The sequence below is a fragment of the Eleutherodactylus coqui genome, chromosome 9, assembly GCF_035609145.1.
Source record: "Eleutherodactylus coqui strain aEleCoq1 chromosome 9, aEleCoq1.hap1, whole genome shotgun sequence".
Classification (NCBI taxonomy): Eukaryota; Metazoa; Chordata; class Amphibia; order Anura; family Eleutherodactylidae; genus Eleutherodactylus; species Eleutherodactylus coqui.
The window spans coordinates 100965825-100984889 of NC_089845.1; the positions used below are offsets into that span (position 1 = coordinate 100965825).

General features: G+C 45.4%; 1 protein-coding gene across 2 annotated transcripts; it reads right to left on the reverse strand.

Annotated features, from left to right (window-relative positions):
• Positions 1-1166: 1166 nt before the first annotated feature.
• LOC136578279 (alanine aminotransferase 2-like) lies at positions 1167-18643 on the reverse strand. Of its 2 annotated transcripts, XM_066578201.1 has the most exons (12): positions 18618-18643; positions 16443-16573; positions 15172-15261; positions 12589-12697; positions 12026-12159; positions 9212-9455; positions 5188-5267; positions 4285-4421; positions 3917-4088; positions 2922-3077; positions 1761-1873; positions 1167-1433 (listed from the first exon to the last, which is right to left on the reverse strand). In XM_066578201.1, the coding sequence occupies exons 2-12, from the start codon at positions 16563-16565 to the stop codon at positions 1343-1345; spliced, it is 1449 nt and encodes a 482-aa protein (XP_066434298.1). In that variant the 5' UTR covers positions 16566-16573; positions 18618-18643; the 3' UTR covers positions 1167-1342. The 2 variants fall into 2 exon arrangements, with proteins under 2 accessions (XP_066434298.1, XP_066434299.1); XM_066578202.1 differs by lacking the exons at positions 15172-15261; positions 16443-16573; positions 18618-18643 and adding an exon at positions 13035-13098.
• Between the last annotated feature and the right edge of the window lie 422 nt (positions 18644-19065).

Genomic DNA, 19065 nt, shown 5'->3' on the forward strand with positions numbered 1-19065 from the left:
GAAATCCTCTTGCTCTGCCACCCATCTGACTGTGGATTTCTGGCTATTGATCCCCTCTCACTATATAATTCCACTGGCTATGGATCCTCTCCAACTGGGGTTTCTTTTTGACTGTGGATTTTTAACTATAGTTATCCTGTCTCTATAGAACTCTAATTATAAACCCTTCCTGACTGCAGATTCCACCTGTCTAAGGATTTCCTATGACTGGATCCTATTTCACTATAGAATTCCTCTGTCCATGCATCCACTCCAACTGGGGATCCCCTCTGACTGTGGATTTCTGGCTACAGGTCTCTTCTCACTATAGAACTCCTCTGGCTATGGTTCACCATCAGTTGTGGAACCCTTCTGACTGTGGATTTCTAGCTATGGGTGTATTCTCACTATATAACTCCTCTGGCTATAGATCTCTTCCGACTGGGGATCCCCTTTGACTATAGGTCTCTGGCTATGGATTTTCTGTGACTGTGGCTCTCTAACTAAAACTCCTGGTTCTGGATCTTCTCTGGCTATTGATCTCTTTTGACAGCAGCTGTACTCTCACTATAGAACTCGTCTAGCTATGCATCCTTCTGGCTATGGATCCCTTCTGACTGGGGATCACCTTTGACTATGGATCTATGACTGCACATCTCCTACCACTAGCAAGCTCCTCTGGCTATGTATCTTCTCTGACTGTAGATTCCTTCTCACTATAGAACTCCTCTAGCTATGGACCTCCTCTGACTGTGGATCATTCTGGTTATGGATCCCTTCTGACTAGGGATCCCCTTTGACTATGGATCTATGACTGCAGATCTCTTCTCACTATCAAGCTCCTCTGTGGCTGTGTATCTTTTCTGACGGTAGATCCATTCTCACTATAGAACTCCTCTGACTATGAATCTCCTTTAACTGTATATCTCTGGCTATAGATTTTCTCTGACTGTGGATCTCCTCTGTGGATTCTGTTTTGCTATGGATCTCCTCCTGGTAGTCCAAAATATTCATATAGTCTAGCTAACCAAAATTATTTTGTGTGGTGGCACCCTCATTGTGATGTCATCACATCTCTGCACCCCCCATGTGTTATATCATTGTCTTCTTATGAGGGTTGTATATTTTATCTTTTGTGGCATTTTTTCCATGTCAGACATGCAACAAGGAAGCGTAAATGACATCAGATCAGTTTATTAAAGTGCTCAGTCCTGGGTGCTATCGTCTACAGAAGGTTCATGATGACTCCAGACTTGGTTGGTGGGCAAGCTGGTATCTCCTGGGAGCCGAGGAGTGGGATGATGTCAGGTGTGACAGGAGTGTGGACCCCCAGGTTACTTGAAGATTCCCAAATCGACAACCCTCAAGAATATTCTGCCATAAACCGTGCGTGAAAATGTGTGATCTTCTGAAGAATGGATTTCAGTTCATCAATGGGATGGAGAAGAGTGATCCTATAAGACACGATGGAGAATGAGGAGATTACATTAACCAGACAGTCCAGCTGACTATATAGGGGCACTCTGATTCTGTAATGAGATTATGGGAGCATTCTCTCTGACAATCTCTGGCGGGCATCTTTAGTATTATTTATGGCTGTACTCTGCCTAAAGTTTTCTAAAGAGGCACTCTAGCACTAGTTATGAGAGTGCTCTGTCTGTCGTTAGAAATCACCATCTACCAGGTTACTCCCTTATTTCCATATTCTGGCCCTCCTGTCTTCACAGTTATGTTCCTCGCACTTTGTCTCTTGAAGAGGGTGGTAGGAGATGGTAACATACCTGAAGTGGTAAGTTCCCGGCGCCTGTCCAAAGCCATTACCACTGCACAGAACAATGCCGGTGTCCTCCAGTAGAGCATGGCAGTAAAGGTCATCAGGCTCCAGACCGCGGTCCTAGAAGAAAGGGATGTCAGGATGTCATCTTGTGCGATATCACAGTGACTGAGGAAGGAGCTTCCATCACCTTGTGTCGCATCATTGACCGAGGAATAGAGCGTCCACCAGCTTGTACATTATAATATCGACTGGCACGGCCTATTTGTTGATCAGTCTCTCACTTGCAGGGTCAGTCCTCTCTCCACCATGCCTTTATCAGTCTTTGCACGCTCTAGTAACCGTGGCCCACTGCAGTTAGCAGGTCACAGATTACTTCTCTCGACACTCTGTCACTGCCATAGAAATGTAACTTCCATCATTCTGTCCCTCACATCACACAGTACTCCTTACTCTACCACAGCCTCAGTAGCTTACACCCTGCTTAGTAACTGCGTCATGGCTCTTTGATCCAATATTTTGAGGGATGTTTTCTCCATCCCCAGGGAACACCCAACAGCACCTGCCTCCAAGGACACTCTTGATATTACCTTGTGATTTTCACCCACACAACGCTCAGCAGCAACTTCCCCATACTATACGTATGGCATTGGACTCCTTAGGCAAAGCCATTAATATATAGTTCACTTCCAGAATGGCACCTGGGGCCGAACTTTCCTGTTGCCGCCAAAGATTTACTATGGAGAACCATATAACGTCACCAGGTCAGGTATATTGTTGACCTGCACAGAACAGCTATGTGACCTAGGGACTTGTACACCATGGTGATGTGACTACAAGACCTACACAGACTGATGATGTGACCCAAGAATTTGCACAGAATAGTCATGTGACCACAGCTCCAGCACAGGACGGTCATGTGACCCGAGGACCTGCGCAGAATGGCCATGTGACTCAAGGACCTGCACAGCATGGTGATGTGACTACAAGACCTGCACAGACTGATGATCTGACCCAAGAACTTGCATAGAATGGTGATATGACCACAGGTCCAGCACAGAATGGTTATGTGACCCAAAGACCTGCATAGAATGGTGATGTAACCACAGTTCTTGCATACATACAGCACAGTCAGGGAACAAAAGACCCAAATACCATATTACTATACCTGTGCCAGTCTGATGGCCCTGTCTGGGATCGAGACCCTGGGGAAGGCGTACAAGGCTCCAAGGATGGGATTACAGTGGATCCCAGGGGCCTGGTTCAGGATCTCCTCTGTGATCCGGGCCTTTTCTGCTAGATTATTGAGCAGCGTCTGCTTCTCCTAGAAATAAGATGTAGGACTAAATTTCGCTCTTACACTTAAACACACAATGTGTTGCAAAAACTATGCTGCACCCCTCAGCAACCAATTCGATTGGTCAATTTACTAACCTTAATTTGTAAAAACAAACATGATTTGGATTGGCTGCCAGGAATAATAGCAGAGTTGTAATTTTTTGTGTTATTTTGTTTTATGTGGTCCTGTGGGAGGGAGCTCACTTCTATAGAAGTTCTCGGGGAAGGGAGGTCATTGTGCTTTATGGGGGTCCTGGAGGAGGGAGGATACTGTTTTGTAGGGTTCTGGGGAGAGAGTTCACTGTGCTATGGGAGCTTGTGGAAGAGGGGTCATTATACTCTATGGAGTCAGGAGGGGAGGGAGTGACTATGTTCTATAGGGTCTTAGGTTAGGAAGGTCATTTTGTTCTATTAGGTCCTGGGAGGGAGGTCACTGTGCTCTCTAGAGGTCCTGGAGGAGGGGAGGACACTATGTTCTATGGGGATCCTAGGGGAAATAAGCCGTGTTTGATGGGGATCCTGGGTGAGGGGGATTACTATATCCTAAGGGGGTGCTAGGGGAGGGAGATCACTTTGCTTTATGGGGTTCTTGTGGAAGAAAGTGACTGTGTTCTATAGGGTCCTGGGGTAGGAGGGTCATTGTGTTCTATAGGGTCCTGGGGATGGAGGTTACTGTGTTCTCTGGGGGGTCCTGGAGGAGAGAGGACATTTTTCTTTATGTAGTTCTGGTTTAACTAAGATGTAATTACATGGAGCCTTCACTTAGGGGGTCTTTTTTAGTTTGTTGTGTAAGGTGATAACCTATGTGTCCACTACTGCACTCACCCTTAAGAAGGTCTCATAAGAAGGGTCTCCAGGTTGTGGAGGGTCCAAAAGCACTTCTAGCATCAGTGACCCAATGACAGGGGGCACATTAAATGATTTCAGGAGGTACAAAACCTCAAAAACTGCAGGATCAATATTCACAAATTCAATGTACCCGGCCCGGAACCCGCACCTTATAGAGGGAGACAAGGGTGAGTCTATAGAAGGATCTCTGTTGTTATGGATGGATATCTAGACAGATAGATTGGCATGGATGAAGTGAGAGAGGATGCCTGGATGTACTGATGGACCGACAGCTGGATGGAGGAAGAGGAAGGGAGGGAGGACGGACAGAAGAATATATAGATAATATAATATTAGTCTCTCACTCTCCGCTGATCCCCTTGGAGATGGAGTTGATGGATACAAGCTGCACCTGCTCTGAGTACTTAGGTCCCATTTCATACAGAACTTTCTTAAAAGAATGGAAAACGGCACCCGGACCAAAGACATTCGCCTGATAAACCTAGAAGGACAAGAAGATGCATGAAAAACTAAAGAGATACATCCTGACTCAGAGAACATATCCATGATATTAATATGTATACAGTCCTCAACCAAATACTGTATGACTTCCATACAGTTCTCATTATACTGCCAAATAGCGCCCTAATAATAGTACCGCCCAGGGCCTGCATACTACAATGTCCAAATAACATTGCCGTACATGTCTATTTAATAACCGCAGGTTGGGACTACATTTAATCTTGTGTTGTAAAAGAGTTAATATATTTCCATAGAGCCACAGCAATGCAGTTTAGTGGTGACCTCCTTGATGGTCTGGGGTAGAAACAGGGTTAATGGAGACCCCTGTGAATATTGAGCAATGAAGGTGAGCAGTTAGCATTCCTGTAAGTCTATCATAGTGAAGGGATTAATGGTAGCATCCCTGGTGGTCTGGGGCAGTTAAGGGGTTAATAGTTAGATTCCTCATACAGATGGATCTTATATGGGAATGGAGCCTCCATATAGGATACATCCTCTCTCTCATGTGCCTCGGTGTGAATGTTCCTTTTGCTCAGTTCCCTGGAGTAGAATATCCCCCCCGCCCCCTCACGTTATGTTACTGTTGGGGGTCCTATCTGTGATAAGTCTTCAGCTTGTCCTCCCCCTTACACCCTTTCCTGTACCCCACAAAACAAATGATCATAAATGCTGCCCTTTTTGTTGTCTGATTCAATTGACAAATGCATGAAAATCATATCCAGCGGGCACTGCGACATAATACTTACCTCATCAGCAAAGATCAGGAGGTTCTCCTCTGCTGCCAGGTGAATCAGCGCTGTGATATTGTCTCTGGTCAGGACGTGCCCTGGGGAACATATAACACATGATAGCATGATATACACTGATATCAGTCTCTTCGTGTACACGTATGTTCTAATGTATAAACCTCCAGCCTCAGATAGGCACACCAGATTTGCCTCACTCTGGGTCACTGCATTGGGGAAAGGCTTGTGGGAATTTAGTCCTGTGAGGGACTGTAATGGGCACTAGTAACCATGCCATGTCCTATAATGGGCACTAATAACTATGCTGTCTTATTATAGATATGATTCCAAAAGGCAAGATTTGTTCCAACACGCATATGAACTTAAACAAAACTTTTATTTTACCATCCTTAAACATATATTCTCATAGAAGCAGGTGGAAGAAAGGGGAATTCTTTACATGTTTCAAGCCTCACAAACTGGGTTCTTCCTCATACGCCTTTCCCAATTCTGAACCATTCCGTGTTACCATTGGAGGTCCTGACCGTAGTAACCTCTCAGCTCACATATATCCACTATATGAGTTGCTCCAGATGTCACAGGACTCCCCTTTGTCTTCGGCATGGCTACAGTTTGTCATGTTCACTGCAATCGAAGGCTTTGCTGGAAACCATAAGGCATATATACACCTTCCCAGGGCTTTTCCATGATCCATCGGAGATTTGCATCAGAAACGTGTCTCTTCCTCATAATGTCATTTCCTCATGCCTGGTTAAAAACAATCCACTTCTACACATATGGTGAATAATCAGTTAATCATATTAAAGGGGTTGTTTCGAGGAAGCAGTGAAATTTTTTTTTTGCCCAGTCCCCCTTATTAAGCATACATTACTAAGCACCCGTGTAAATGACTTTTCTAGCCGGTTTCTACTTACAGTTCCAGCGTTTCAGCAACTTATAAAAAGTTTCCCAAAGATGGCCGCCGTCTCTTTTCCCGTCGCTTGCTGTAGCCCGACGTGCGCGCTCCCGAGACGCTACCAGCTGTGTCTCCCTGACAACCAGACGCCCCGCAGCCGTCGACCGGACCCACCGCGGCCGCCGACCACGGCACACGCTCTTGGGCCACAGTCACCCACCGCCAGGCAGCAGGTAACCGACGCTAGGCCCCGGCTCCCCCGCGCTAGGCCCCGGGGCCCCCGCGGCAGGCCCCTGACAACAGACGAAGGCTCCGGGGGCCGGCGGCAGGCCCCTGACAACAGACGAAGGCTCCGGGGCCCGGCGGCAGGCTCCAGGGCCCGGCGGCAGGCCCCCCAGCGCACACATCACCCCCGACCCCCGACCCCTCACTTACATGGGCGGCTTCACGGCAGGGCTGGGCTGGGCTTCTCAAGTTTCTGCACCATTCTCTAACAGAGGATGGTAGCAGAATGGCCGCTCCAGCGCGCTCCCGAGAAGTTACAGCTCGTCTGCGCATGCGCAGAAGAGCTGTAGCGGCGAGCACGCTGAAGCGGCTCATGCTCAGAGCAGAAGAACGGACTGCGCAAGCGCGTCTAAAAAAGCAAGCCGCCGGCAATTTTAGACGGATCCATGGAGACGTGGACGCTAGCAACGGAGCAGGTAAGTGAATAACTTCTGTATGGCTCATATTTAATGCACGATGTATATTACAAAGTGCATTAATATGGCCATACAGAAGTGTATAACCCCACTTGATTTCGCGAGACAACCCCTTTAAGCATGCACATGACCTCAGATCACCGGTGTGGTAGAGTAGAACACGTTAACACAAAACATCAGTAAATATAAAGTAAATCACAATGGTAATTCAAACTCTCAGGGTGGTGACTGTACAGAACTTTTTTCCAAAAGGCTTCTCTATATCTTAATCTAGCCTTCCAGTCGCCCCCTCTAAGAGGATTGTTAACCCTTTTTTATGACCCAGAACTTGCAATGATACAAGATTGCCCAAATATGCAAATAAAAAGTGTTGCAATACTGCAGAAATTCTGCAGTTACCAACACCAGAGGAATAGCGGTCCTATGGTTTATCCCATGTATTGTAATTTACATGAGGACCAACTGAGGACATTCACAACGTGTGTGGGGACAGTTCATAAAGGAGAAGATTTTAAAATCCTTTCTATTAACATTAGAAGAACAAATCTTACCGGGCGACATATATTTGTAACATCCACAAGTGGACGAGCCACATCTATATGAACGCTTGGTAGTCAGCCATGTGTTCATATTAGACCTCGTTTCTATCACTGAAGGAGAAAGAACATTTCCTGGTCAAACCTCTCTTCGCAGAAAAATTACAACCTGCTTGTAACGTCCTCTGGAGCTTCTCATCCATGTGCAGGACAGGGAAATACTTATTAATTATAGATTATGGGTTTTTTTGTAATTTTTTTATACAATATTTTTATTTATTATTCTACATTTTTTATGTCTTAGTAAGGGATTTCAACCATAACAGTTCTGATCGTTATGATAATGCTTTGTAGTACTTCTGTATTGCAATGCATTATCGCTTACAATAGCAATTACAGATCATGGCAGGGCTGGACATCAGTGTATGGTAACCCATTGGCCCTACGTGATCACATTGCGGACTGCCGATGACATCACTCTGCTGCGATGTACCTTGATCGCAGCATGTAGAGAATTAAGGGCGGGGATTGATCTTCTCATCAATCCCTGCTGTTGCAGCGGGAATCGGCTATCAGTTACAGCCAATTCCCGCTGCAGGGTGGTGTGAGCTCACTTCTAAGCCCACACCATCCATAGAACACATGTTTACGTCCTGTTGCGCTAATTACCCCGCAGCCATGATGCAAACTTATCTCCTGTGGCATTATGGGGTAAATATGATTGATTAATTATTCACCATATGTGTAGAAGTAGTTTGTTTTTAACCAGAGGCATGAGGTTGGGAATGACATTATGAGAAAGAGCCCAGTTTGTGAGGCTTAAAAAATGTAAAGTGTTCCCCTTTTTTTGTCTGGATGTTTTTAGGATGCTATATATTATAAAAGTTTTGTTTTTACTTTATATGAGCGCTGGAGGAAACCTTGCGTTTTGGAATTGGATTCATCCGCGGCTAAGGCGGCTTCCTTAACTCTGTCTATTCACTACAAGATACTCCCGTGTCTCATTATGAGCACTAGTAACCATGTTATTATAGGCACTAATAGCCATGCCAACTATTATTATGAGCACTAGTAACCATGTTATTATAGGTACTAATAGCCATGCCAACTATTATTAAGGGCACTAGTAACCGTGCTAGGTGCTATTATAGGTCTACTATCTATGTCACATGTTATGGGCAATGGTAACCATGCCAAGTGTTACTGCACCACGTATTATGGGCATTGGTAACTGTGCCACATGTTATTATAGGCTCTGCTAACCATACCATGTGTTACTGTGCAAACTAGTAACTTTGCCATATGTTTTACGGGCACCAGTATTTATGCCACATGTTATTATGAGCACTACTAGCCATACTATGTGTTATTATGGGCACCAGTAACTTTGGGTGGACTCAAATTATTCAGATGACAAGTCTCTTACGTTCTACATTTTTGGAACAATTTTTGCACCATTTTTGCAGATTCACTGCTGTCAACATCCGGCCCCACTGGTGACCAATTCTGTGAGGGTCCTTTAACATGGAAAGATAAAACAAGTGCTGATTGTGGATATAACCATGAAACCACTCGCATTTATATGGCCTGTGTCAGTGATTGCTTCTCTTTCTGCCTCTGCTGCTGTTCCCTAAGAAGTGAGACACAGATTCTTGTTCACGCAGAGATGCGCTGCCGACAAGCGATCAATTTTATGTCCTCATAAAACATGCAATCAGCAACAAATGAGTGAATCATCGTACAATCACTGCATGTTCACACTGGACAATGCTTGGGATGAATAGTGCAGGCAATTACTACTCCATGTAAGAGGCCCCTTACTATAGGAAGGACCGGTGGGGGGCCCTTATTAGACCCTTCATCATCACTCTTGTCATGGGAGGGTTCGGTACCTGTGGGGTTCCCCGGGTTGATGACGCACAGCACCTTGAGGTTACAGTGTTTCCTGGCTGCTGGGAGAGACTTCTGAATACTGTTCACATTGATGGTCCAGCCACAGTCCTCATCCATGTAATATGGTACCATCACGGCACCAGACAGGGCAATGGTGTCCATGTACAGCGGGTAATAGGGCACTGGGAGCAGGATGCCCGTCTTCAGTTCCTCCTCACCATTCACAATCAAGGATAATACACTCTGTAGAAATCACAAAGTCAGAGTCAACTGATGAGACTACTACTCCTATCCTGCCAGCATCTGCTTTCCATTTACTTCTTATGTTATAAATACAATGTTTGGGGTAAGTTGGACTGGACTGATGAAATCATTATCTTTGGCTCACTATACATACTGGATTGATGACATCACTGTCTTTGTTGCTCTAGAGACCAGAGTGATGATGTCACTGTCTCTGGTTCTGTATACATACTGGGCTGATGACATCATTGTCTTTGGCTCTCTATACATACTGGGCTGGTGACGTCACAGTCTTTGGTTCTCTAGTGACTGGGCTAATAACATCACTGTCTTTGGCTCTGTATACATACTGGGTTAATGACGTCACCGTCTATGGCTCTCTATACATACTGGGTTGATGATGTCACTGTCTTTGGCTCTATACACATACTGGGCTGATGTTATCACTGTCATTGTCTCTCTAGAGACCAGATTGATGATGTCACTGTCTTTGGCTCTCTAAAGACCAGGCTGATTAAATCTCTGTCTCTGATTCTCTATACATACTGGGCTGATGACATCACTGTCTTTGACTCTCTATACATACTGGGCTGATGACTTTACTGTCTTTGTTTCTCTAGAGACCAGGCTGATTACGTCACTGTCTTGGCTCTCTATACATATTAGGCCGATTGCACCACTGTCTTTGGCTCTCTATACATACTGGACTAATGACATCCCTGTCTTTGGTTCTCTAGAGACTGGGCTAATAATGTCGCTGTCTTTGGCTCTCTATACATATTGGGCTGGTGATGTCACTGTCTTTGGCTCTCTATACATACTGGGCTGATGATCTCACTGTTGTTGTATCTCTAGAGACAAGGTTGATGATGTCACTGTTTTTGGCTCTCTAGAGATCAGGCTGATGACATCACTATATTTGGCTCTCTACAGAGACTGGACTGATGATGTCACTGTCTCTCTCTAGAGACCAGGCTGATTACGTCACTGCCTTTGGCTCTTTATACATACTAGGCTGATGACGTCACTGTCTTTGGCTCTCTACACATATTGGGCTGATGAAATCACTGTCTTTGTCTCTCTAGAGATCAGGCTGATTACGTCACTGTTTCTGGTCCTCTATACATACTGGGCTTATTACATTACTGTCTTTGGTTCTCTAGAGACCAGGCCGATTAAGTCACTGTCTGTGGTTCTTTATACATACTGGGCTGATGACATCAATGTCTTTAGTTTTTTAGAGACCAGGCCAATGACGTCACTGTCTCTGGTTCTCTATACATACTGGGCTGATGACACCCTGTCTCTAGTTCTCTATACATACTGGGCTGATGACATCACTGTCTTTGGTTCTCTAGAAACCAGGCTGATGACGTCCCTGTCTCTAATTCTCTATACATATTGGATTGATGACATCCTGTCTCTGGTTCTCTATACATACTGGGCTGATGACATCACTGTCTTTGGTTCTCTAGAGACTAGGCTAATAATGTCACTTTCTTTGGCTCTCTATACATGCTGGACTGATTTAAAAAAAAAAAAAGCGGTACGATAGATCCTGCCCTATCTTTCTTGCACATAGTATTAACACCCGAGAATACCGCTAATAAAAATGAAACAATGGTATTGTTTTGTCCCATTATGCGGCCGTGATTTTCACAGCCGCATAACGGGACAAAATCACGCTCATGTGTTAAAGCCCTAAGGGTGCATTCACATGAATGGCAGTGAGTCACACCCGACATTCTATGGTGCAACTCGCATCACACAGCACAAGAACAGCCCATATGTATGATATGCTGGAGACCGCATATCTGTATGTTCTATTCTTATGCAAGATTTGCCCGAAAATAAACATAATAAATAATAAATAATAATTGTGGTATTTGTATAGCGCCAACTTATTACGCAGCGCTTTCAGGTAATTATAAACATTGCTGCAAGAGAGAAATTGCCCATGTAAATGCACCCCTTGCAAATAATGGGTTGTATTTTTGTGGGTCTAGCGATGCACAAAACTCACACGATTTTCTCGCCCATGTGATTTCACCCTCAAGAATCCAGTGATGACATCACTATCTTTGTCTCTTTACAGACTGGACTAATGATGTCACTATATTTGACCCTCTACAGATTAGACCAGAGTTGTATCTAGAATTTAAACATAAAATTGCAATTTCACTTATCTACCACAGAGCAGTGCATTGTGGGAGCTCACCTGGCAGTTCAACAAGTAAAGTAACTGTCCTGTATCAAACTAATAGGTTATGCATTCTGCACTCATTAATCCCATGTATATATCTTTATAGGGGTCAGATCAATTTTTCTTATATAGAGAACCAAATCCCCTGCACAGATGTAAAGATACATGACACCATCCTACATGTCTGCAGCCACCACTAGAGGGAGCATTTTAGGAACCAGCAGCCTGCAAAATTGTGAATGAGGCTCTGGTTGCAAGTGGAGTGTAATAAAACATGATGAAACAGCAGAATTATGTATGCAACTCTGGCTGTGACTATGGAATTAGACATTACACTAAGGAAAATACAACAATATGATGGACTCACCAGGACAGCTTGGGAGGCTCCACTGCTTACAATTACATTTCGTGGGTTGCTGGGGACCCCATTATCTCTCCTCTGTATGAAGCTGGCGATCTTGGGTGGGAGTATCTGAGCAATATATCGCGGATTGTAGCTGCCTGTGGGTACAGCAAGACATTCCAGAGGCGTCATTATAATGCAGATCCCAGACCAGTCCCCACACTGGTCCCAATAAGGGCTCCTGCACACTTGTGTTTTTCTTGCGTGTTTTTTTCACGCGATATCACTGCAGTTTTTTTTCACACGATTGTCAATAGGACTTTCTAATGTTAAAAACACATTGCACAAAAACTGCAAAGCACCAACTTGCGATGCGTTTTTAACATTAGAAAGGCCCATTGAGAATCACGTTAAAAAAACGCAGTAATACCGTAGCGGTAAAAAAAACGCAAGTGGGTGTGAGCCCTAAGACTCAAAACTGGTGAGGATGATGGGAGGGGGGGTACAACCCTGTTCTATGCAGACAGTCACTACAGACCCTCGCTCTATACTATGAGTGACCTGCAGATCCTGAGATCTCCACTCACCTACAGATCCATCGTCTAGGTTCTTCAAGATGGCCTGGGCTCTGGTCTTGGTGTCTTCAGGGAACTGATCGCTCTCCAGCAGCTCTGGGTATGTGCACAATGAGGCTACCTAGAGAGGAGGAAAATCGAATGGGTTACTTATTGTATTGTGAAATTAAGATCTAAGCTTGCTGTCGGTGAATGGAAGTTTTGAAAACCCATACCATCAGGACCATTATGCACATGTATGAGACGAAAAATGTAAGAGACAGGCACAGAGCTGGCTGCTGGCCATAGACACCAGTTAAGTGACTGTTGCAGCCATCGCGTGGTCAGGTTGGCTGAATGGGCAGAAGTTGGGCACATCTGGCACCTGTGGAAGAGTACTGGGTTGAGGAAGAGATGAATGGTGCATTCTTTTTTAGAAGAGAATTATGTCACCCAGCAAGATATCAGCGTGAAGTTACCATCATAAAGCAGTGTCCACATCAGAGCCTCGACCACCGCAGGAGTTCTCAACAGAGTTCGCTCCTGTCTGGCAAACTATTTCATTGAGGTTGCTGTGCGTCTGCTGGTCACAGACCGCCCCTCTTCTGCATAGAAGAATGCAGCAATGGGCTGAGGATACACCGTGGGGGACATTTACAAATTCTGGCATAGAAAAGTCCCACTTGTGCAAAAAATAGGTGACTTTTAGGGTTTCTGCAACGCCCTTGCCACGTTTTTAATTGTCACCCTGCACCAACAGATTTAGGTATAATTTGCGCCAGAAATTCGTGTAAATTATACCAGAAATCTACACCAGCTCCTAGATTTCTGTGTCGGCACACGCAGGAGCCAAGATGTGGCTAATATATGAAGAGACATGCGCCTCTTCATATATCAGTCACATTGTGTGGCAATGGGAATTAATCCCCCCATGTGCCTAGAGCTTGCTCCCCAGCACACACATGACGTAGGTCCTAGGAGTGGTTAGCGGCTACCTCTCCCTTGGCAATTAGTATACAACAACACCGCCTGCTTTACATTCAGAGGATTACCTTCAATAGTCCGATATACACAGACTTATGGCTGGCCTTAACTACGTGTAACTACGTGATCACAGAGGGCGCTGGCCATCAGCTTGGGAGCACTATATGGATGTAGGCTGGCAGTGATCACCCCCTCAGGTCCTCCCGGTCAGCTGATCTTCTTTCACTGTACGGCTACGTCTTGTGGAGCTACATGAATCCTCCTCCTGCTTCTGTCTCCGGCCCTCTGATGTTTTAAGGCGTTACTCTCATCCCGTTGGCACCCCACAACACAAACGCATATTTCTGATACTATATTTGTTATCAGCTTGATTCTAGTGCTATATTTATGATCTTAGATCTGGGGCTGTATTTATGTCATGATCTTGGTTCTGGTGCTGTATTTATGTAATGAGCCTGGTGGGGGCATTCTTCTGCTAATGCCTGAATCTCAGTAGAGTTTGATGCTGAACGTGCCCTAACCATCCACTAGATGACAGCAGTGCATAGTCAGCAGGAGATAGAGTTCTCAGCCCTACATTCCATCGTCCACCTCCCGTTCTAACCACATGTAGCTAACCACCACTTGCTCCTACCTGCGTTCAGGGGAGCAGCAAGCATACCTAGTTGGGGTGTGGATTTCAAGGAGAAAATCGCTACAGGGGGTCCTAAAGTTGGGACCGCTCCGCCCAAAACCAGTCAGAAGTAGTTGTCAGAACCGGCAACTCTCGGGGCCGCCGTGCCCGCACCACCGGTCCGGCCACCCGGGGTACTGGAGCACGGCGCAGAGGTACCCCGGTTCTTGTGATCTCCCCGGGCCGCTGTAAGACTGGTCGCCGCCGGGTTGCTAGGGAGGCAGCTGGTGCTTCTAGTCGCTTGACTACCAGGCTGGCTTCCCTGGTAACTGTCTGTGCAGTGAGACTGGGGGCGTGCCCCCAGCACCGCCCTGATTAGCCCTGCTGCTGTCAGGCTCCCCGCCCCAATCAGCTTCTGGGGCGGGAGCGCTGACAGCATTTAAATAGGTGTGTTTTCCTCTCAGGCCTTGCCAGTGTTAGTTTGGTCTTCCAGCTGCACCCGCGTATTCTTTGACTCCTGTTTGTGACCCCGGCTTTCTTGACCTCTGCTTTTGGACCTTGACTACGTTTTTGCCTGACCCCCCTGTACTGCGTACCCTCCTGTTGCCGACCCGGATTGTCTGACCGTTCTACCGTTGTTTGTCTTCAGTGTCTGTTTGTCTTCCCGTGTCCCGCTTCCCTAGTGAGGGTAGGGACCGCCGCCCAGTTGTCGCCCTGGGGGTTAGCCCAGGGGGGCAAGTAGGCAGGGACAGGGGTTGCGGGATATATCAGGGACCCCCATATCCCGGACACTGTCCTGACAGTAGTACTGTTTTTCCTTGTGTAGAGCGCCAAGTTGGAGTGAGGAGACTTATAGGTCATGCAATGTTCTTCTGGGATATTTGGTATGCAAATGAGAGATGGTATGGTGATGCTGTAAAGGCATTATACGTCTCCCATATACATCACGGCGGCACACAGCACATACCGACCAGAGACCTCTGTCTACATAACAAAATGGTCGCCTCCCACACACTTACCTGCCGGAGGAAGGTGAACGGTTTGTGTCCCATCGCCTGCATGTCTCCAAAGAAGCAGGGGGTAAGTTGTGTGAAGGGTTTGTGGATCCCCTGCAGTAAAGAATGATGAGAGTTATAGTATAATCCATGCTAGAATGATGAAATAACCAGTGAGGACAATCACCCAGTACAGTTGTCACCAGCAGCCGCAGGGGCTACAGCGGAAGTCACCCAGAACAAATAACAATAATGAGAAAAACTGGTAGGGGGATTCAGGGTCTAATTTTGGGAGGAGATGTAGAGTTTAATAGTATAGGGGGTGGAGATCCAGTGTCCGACATTGGAGCAGGAGATCTAGTATTTAATACTATAGGGGGATCTAGTGTGTGAGAATATGGGAGAAGATCGGTGTCTAATACCGGGGAAGATCTAGCAGGAGAAGGCGCTTCACGGCTCTTTTGCCTTACTGCTTAGTAGCCTGGGCCGACGCAGTATGCCTTTTTAAAAGAGGGGTAATCGCCCTCCAGGACCTACTGCCTTGGCAGATGTCCAGCCGATCACGTCCAGGGGGCGTCAACCCCCTGTCAATCTTGACTCCACCAGGACTTTCTGGTAGCGTCAAGCTACAATAATACCGTCTAATAGTATAGGGGGGGGGGGGGGGGAATCCAGCGTCCAATATTGGGAGGAACAGATCCACTGTGTATTATTGGTGTGTGCTTGGGGTTGCTAGGGGGAAGGGAGGGGGAGTAAATTCAGCATCTAATATTATAGGGGAGAGGTCTGTGTCCAATATCATGGGGAAGATATCTAGTGTCTAGTATTGAGGACAGGATGCATTTTCTAATACCAGTGGGATGGAGATCAAATATCTATTATTGGGGGGAAGATTCAGTGTATAATGTTATTGGTTGGGTGGCAATGTAGTGTCTAATATTAGTTTGGAGATCTAGAGTCTAATATCATGAGGGAAGAAATCCAGTGTCTAATATTGTAGGGGGGAAGAGATCTAGAGATTAATATTGGTGAGGGGATCCAGTGTCCAATTTTAAAGAAAGTTAATCCAGTGTTTAATATTGGGGGGTGGCGAATCCAGTGTCTAATAACAAGGTGGAGGAGATACGGTGTCTAGTATTGGAGAGGAGAGGAATCAGTATCAAGCATTGGAAAGGTGGGGGGAATCCAGTGTCTAATATCCTGACGGGAGATAGATATTGTGACGGTAGATCCTGCATATAATACTGCATATGTACAGGATGAGTACTTATATTTCAATACATGATTTCTGTCACCTCTTGAATTTCCCTCTGGATCTCAGCAGCTCGGATGGTGAGGGACCCCAGGATTGGGACCTTGGCTCCTCGAACACTCTGATTCATTGACTCCAGGGTCAGCAGCTTCTTCCTGAGTGCCATGCTGACTTCTGCACGATCCAAGATGGAGAGAAGGACACACGATTTATACCACAAGATTTCAGCAATGCAGTAGAATAACAACACTACAAATATCACATACCTGACATCCAGTTAGCACTCATATTATCCCCTCCTCACCCCAATATTATCAGATATCTGACACCCCATTAGCACTCATTTTGTGCACTCCTCTTATCAAAATAATCAGATATCAGACACCCCAATATTGTCATAAACCTAACACTCTATTATCATATATATTATCGCATCCTCACCCTACTATTATCAGACACCCCATTATTGTTGTACACCTGACACCTTGACATATCAGTATTATCATATACCTTAGGATATAATATTCTTTACATGTGATTGGCTCTACAAAAGCAGATTCAACACAGAAAGTCACAGACAATGCAGATCTGCAGCTTGTGTGATTGTCAGCAAAATCCAGCGAAATGCATTGGTAATTCACCGATAAGACTCCTGTATTACTGAAGCTCATGTACGAAGTGCGGTACTGCATGTCCTGTATTGCCTGTTACCTGGCCTGTTATGAGTGGTTCCGCTGGACACCAGGTGAGGGTGGCTCCATATTATATGTGGTGCACTGAGTGTTCTGCACACCCATGAAGAAGCTCCTGTCCTCACTATAAGAAGTGATTTACAACTTCCAGCAGCTCTCTGTTATACGTCAGGACTTTATCTGTATTACTTATCTGCTTACTTTCAATGACATCTTGGGGCTTTCTGAATCAATCACCAGCAGGCCTCCAAACTGTCCCAGATTCGATGGGAGAGTCCCGAATTTGGGAGTCTTCCTCACTGTCCCAAGAGGTCTGCTGTATGTCCTGTCTTTCCATCGCTGGACTACACTATAGAAATGCACTTCATCAGCCACTGCAGTAACTGCTATGTGCGTCACGGCTATATACACAGGCTAATGTTTCCCTGGTTTCAGACACACTGACAGGAGCCAGCAGAAGGAGTCAGCCTGTATATACAGTGGCACAGTCAGTGACCAATGCCATTGAGGTACATAGCAGTCACTGCAGTGACTGATGAAAGGCATTTCTATAGTGCAGTCTGGCAGTTTAATAACTGGGGCCAAAGAGGTGAGCACTATGTGGGCCACAAGGGGACACGATAACTTAGTGGGGGCACTGTTAGTAAGATTGGGCCAAAGAGAGGCAATATTATTACTTGGTTGTGGCACTATTATTATTATGAGGAGTTACTGGGAGGTTCATTGAGGGTAGTGGCAGAATGGGGAAAGTATGCAGTACAGAGATGAGTAGTGACTGGAAAAAGTCTTCATGGCGGTTTGGGCCTGGTTAGAGAAGAAAAATGCCTGATGTTAATCAGAGGAGATGTCACCTGTGATCACTGGAGGTAACTGCACTGTAATCACTATCACCATCCACAGGTGGTATCTGATTATTTAGAGGTATAGTACCGTAGTATTGTTAAGGGGATCACTAAGGGACCGAATTACTGTGAGGGGATCACTGAGGAGTGCTATTACTGCAATAGGAAATAAAAGGTGTGGCTTAACATAAAAGGGGTGTGGTCTATCCTAAAATATCCTGAACTCAAGTTACAATAGTCTAATGTTACAATCGTCATCCGGGTGCCAAATAACATAGGTAATGCTGTATACATCTCCCCGGAATATAACCAGATATGAACTCCTCCCAACGTCTAACATCCCCATAACCCCTATCCATACATCACCAACATTCATGCCCCGCACCCATCAACTCAACATTACAATACCCTCTTCATCATAACTACATAATATCCACCATCCTACTCTTATATATATCTACTACACCCATCATCACAGTATTACATCCATCACACCCATCATCTCACTGCTACCTGCATCTACTACAACTATCATCCCAGCAGTGTTACATACATATACTACACCTAGTGTTACTATCATCCTAGTGTTACCTGCATCGACTACACCCATCATCCCAGTGTTAGATACATTCATGTCCTCCCATCCATGTTGCCCCCCATTTTCTCCTGCGCCCCCCACATTACCTGGACTTAGAGCTGCTGTTGTCCTGCTGAGGCTTTGCTTGGATTGAAGAAGAATTATTCACAGGAGATATGTGGGTCCCTGTGACCTGGTTACTGTGTAATCCAGGGGAGGGGAAGGGGTCATTTATTGAAGGGAATGTACCGTCAGAAAATGACCTTTTGTATAAATCACGGTTTTATTTTAAACATGCTTTTTTAAGTTTTTTTGGTGATTTTTTTTTACATTTTCAATGTCAATCTATATATAATCTAAAAAAATCCTAAAACCCTGCAGTCCTCACACTGATCACTAAGCCTAATAATACTGATAGTATTATACTTCCTGATGTGTGGAGAAAACTTTTCAACAGTCCTTTCAATATTATCACAGACAAGATTACAATGAAAGGTAACACCTATATATAGATAACACAGGATCCACAATTCACAGTAGGTGATGGTCAAAGCT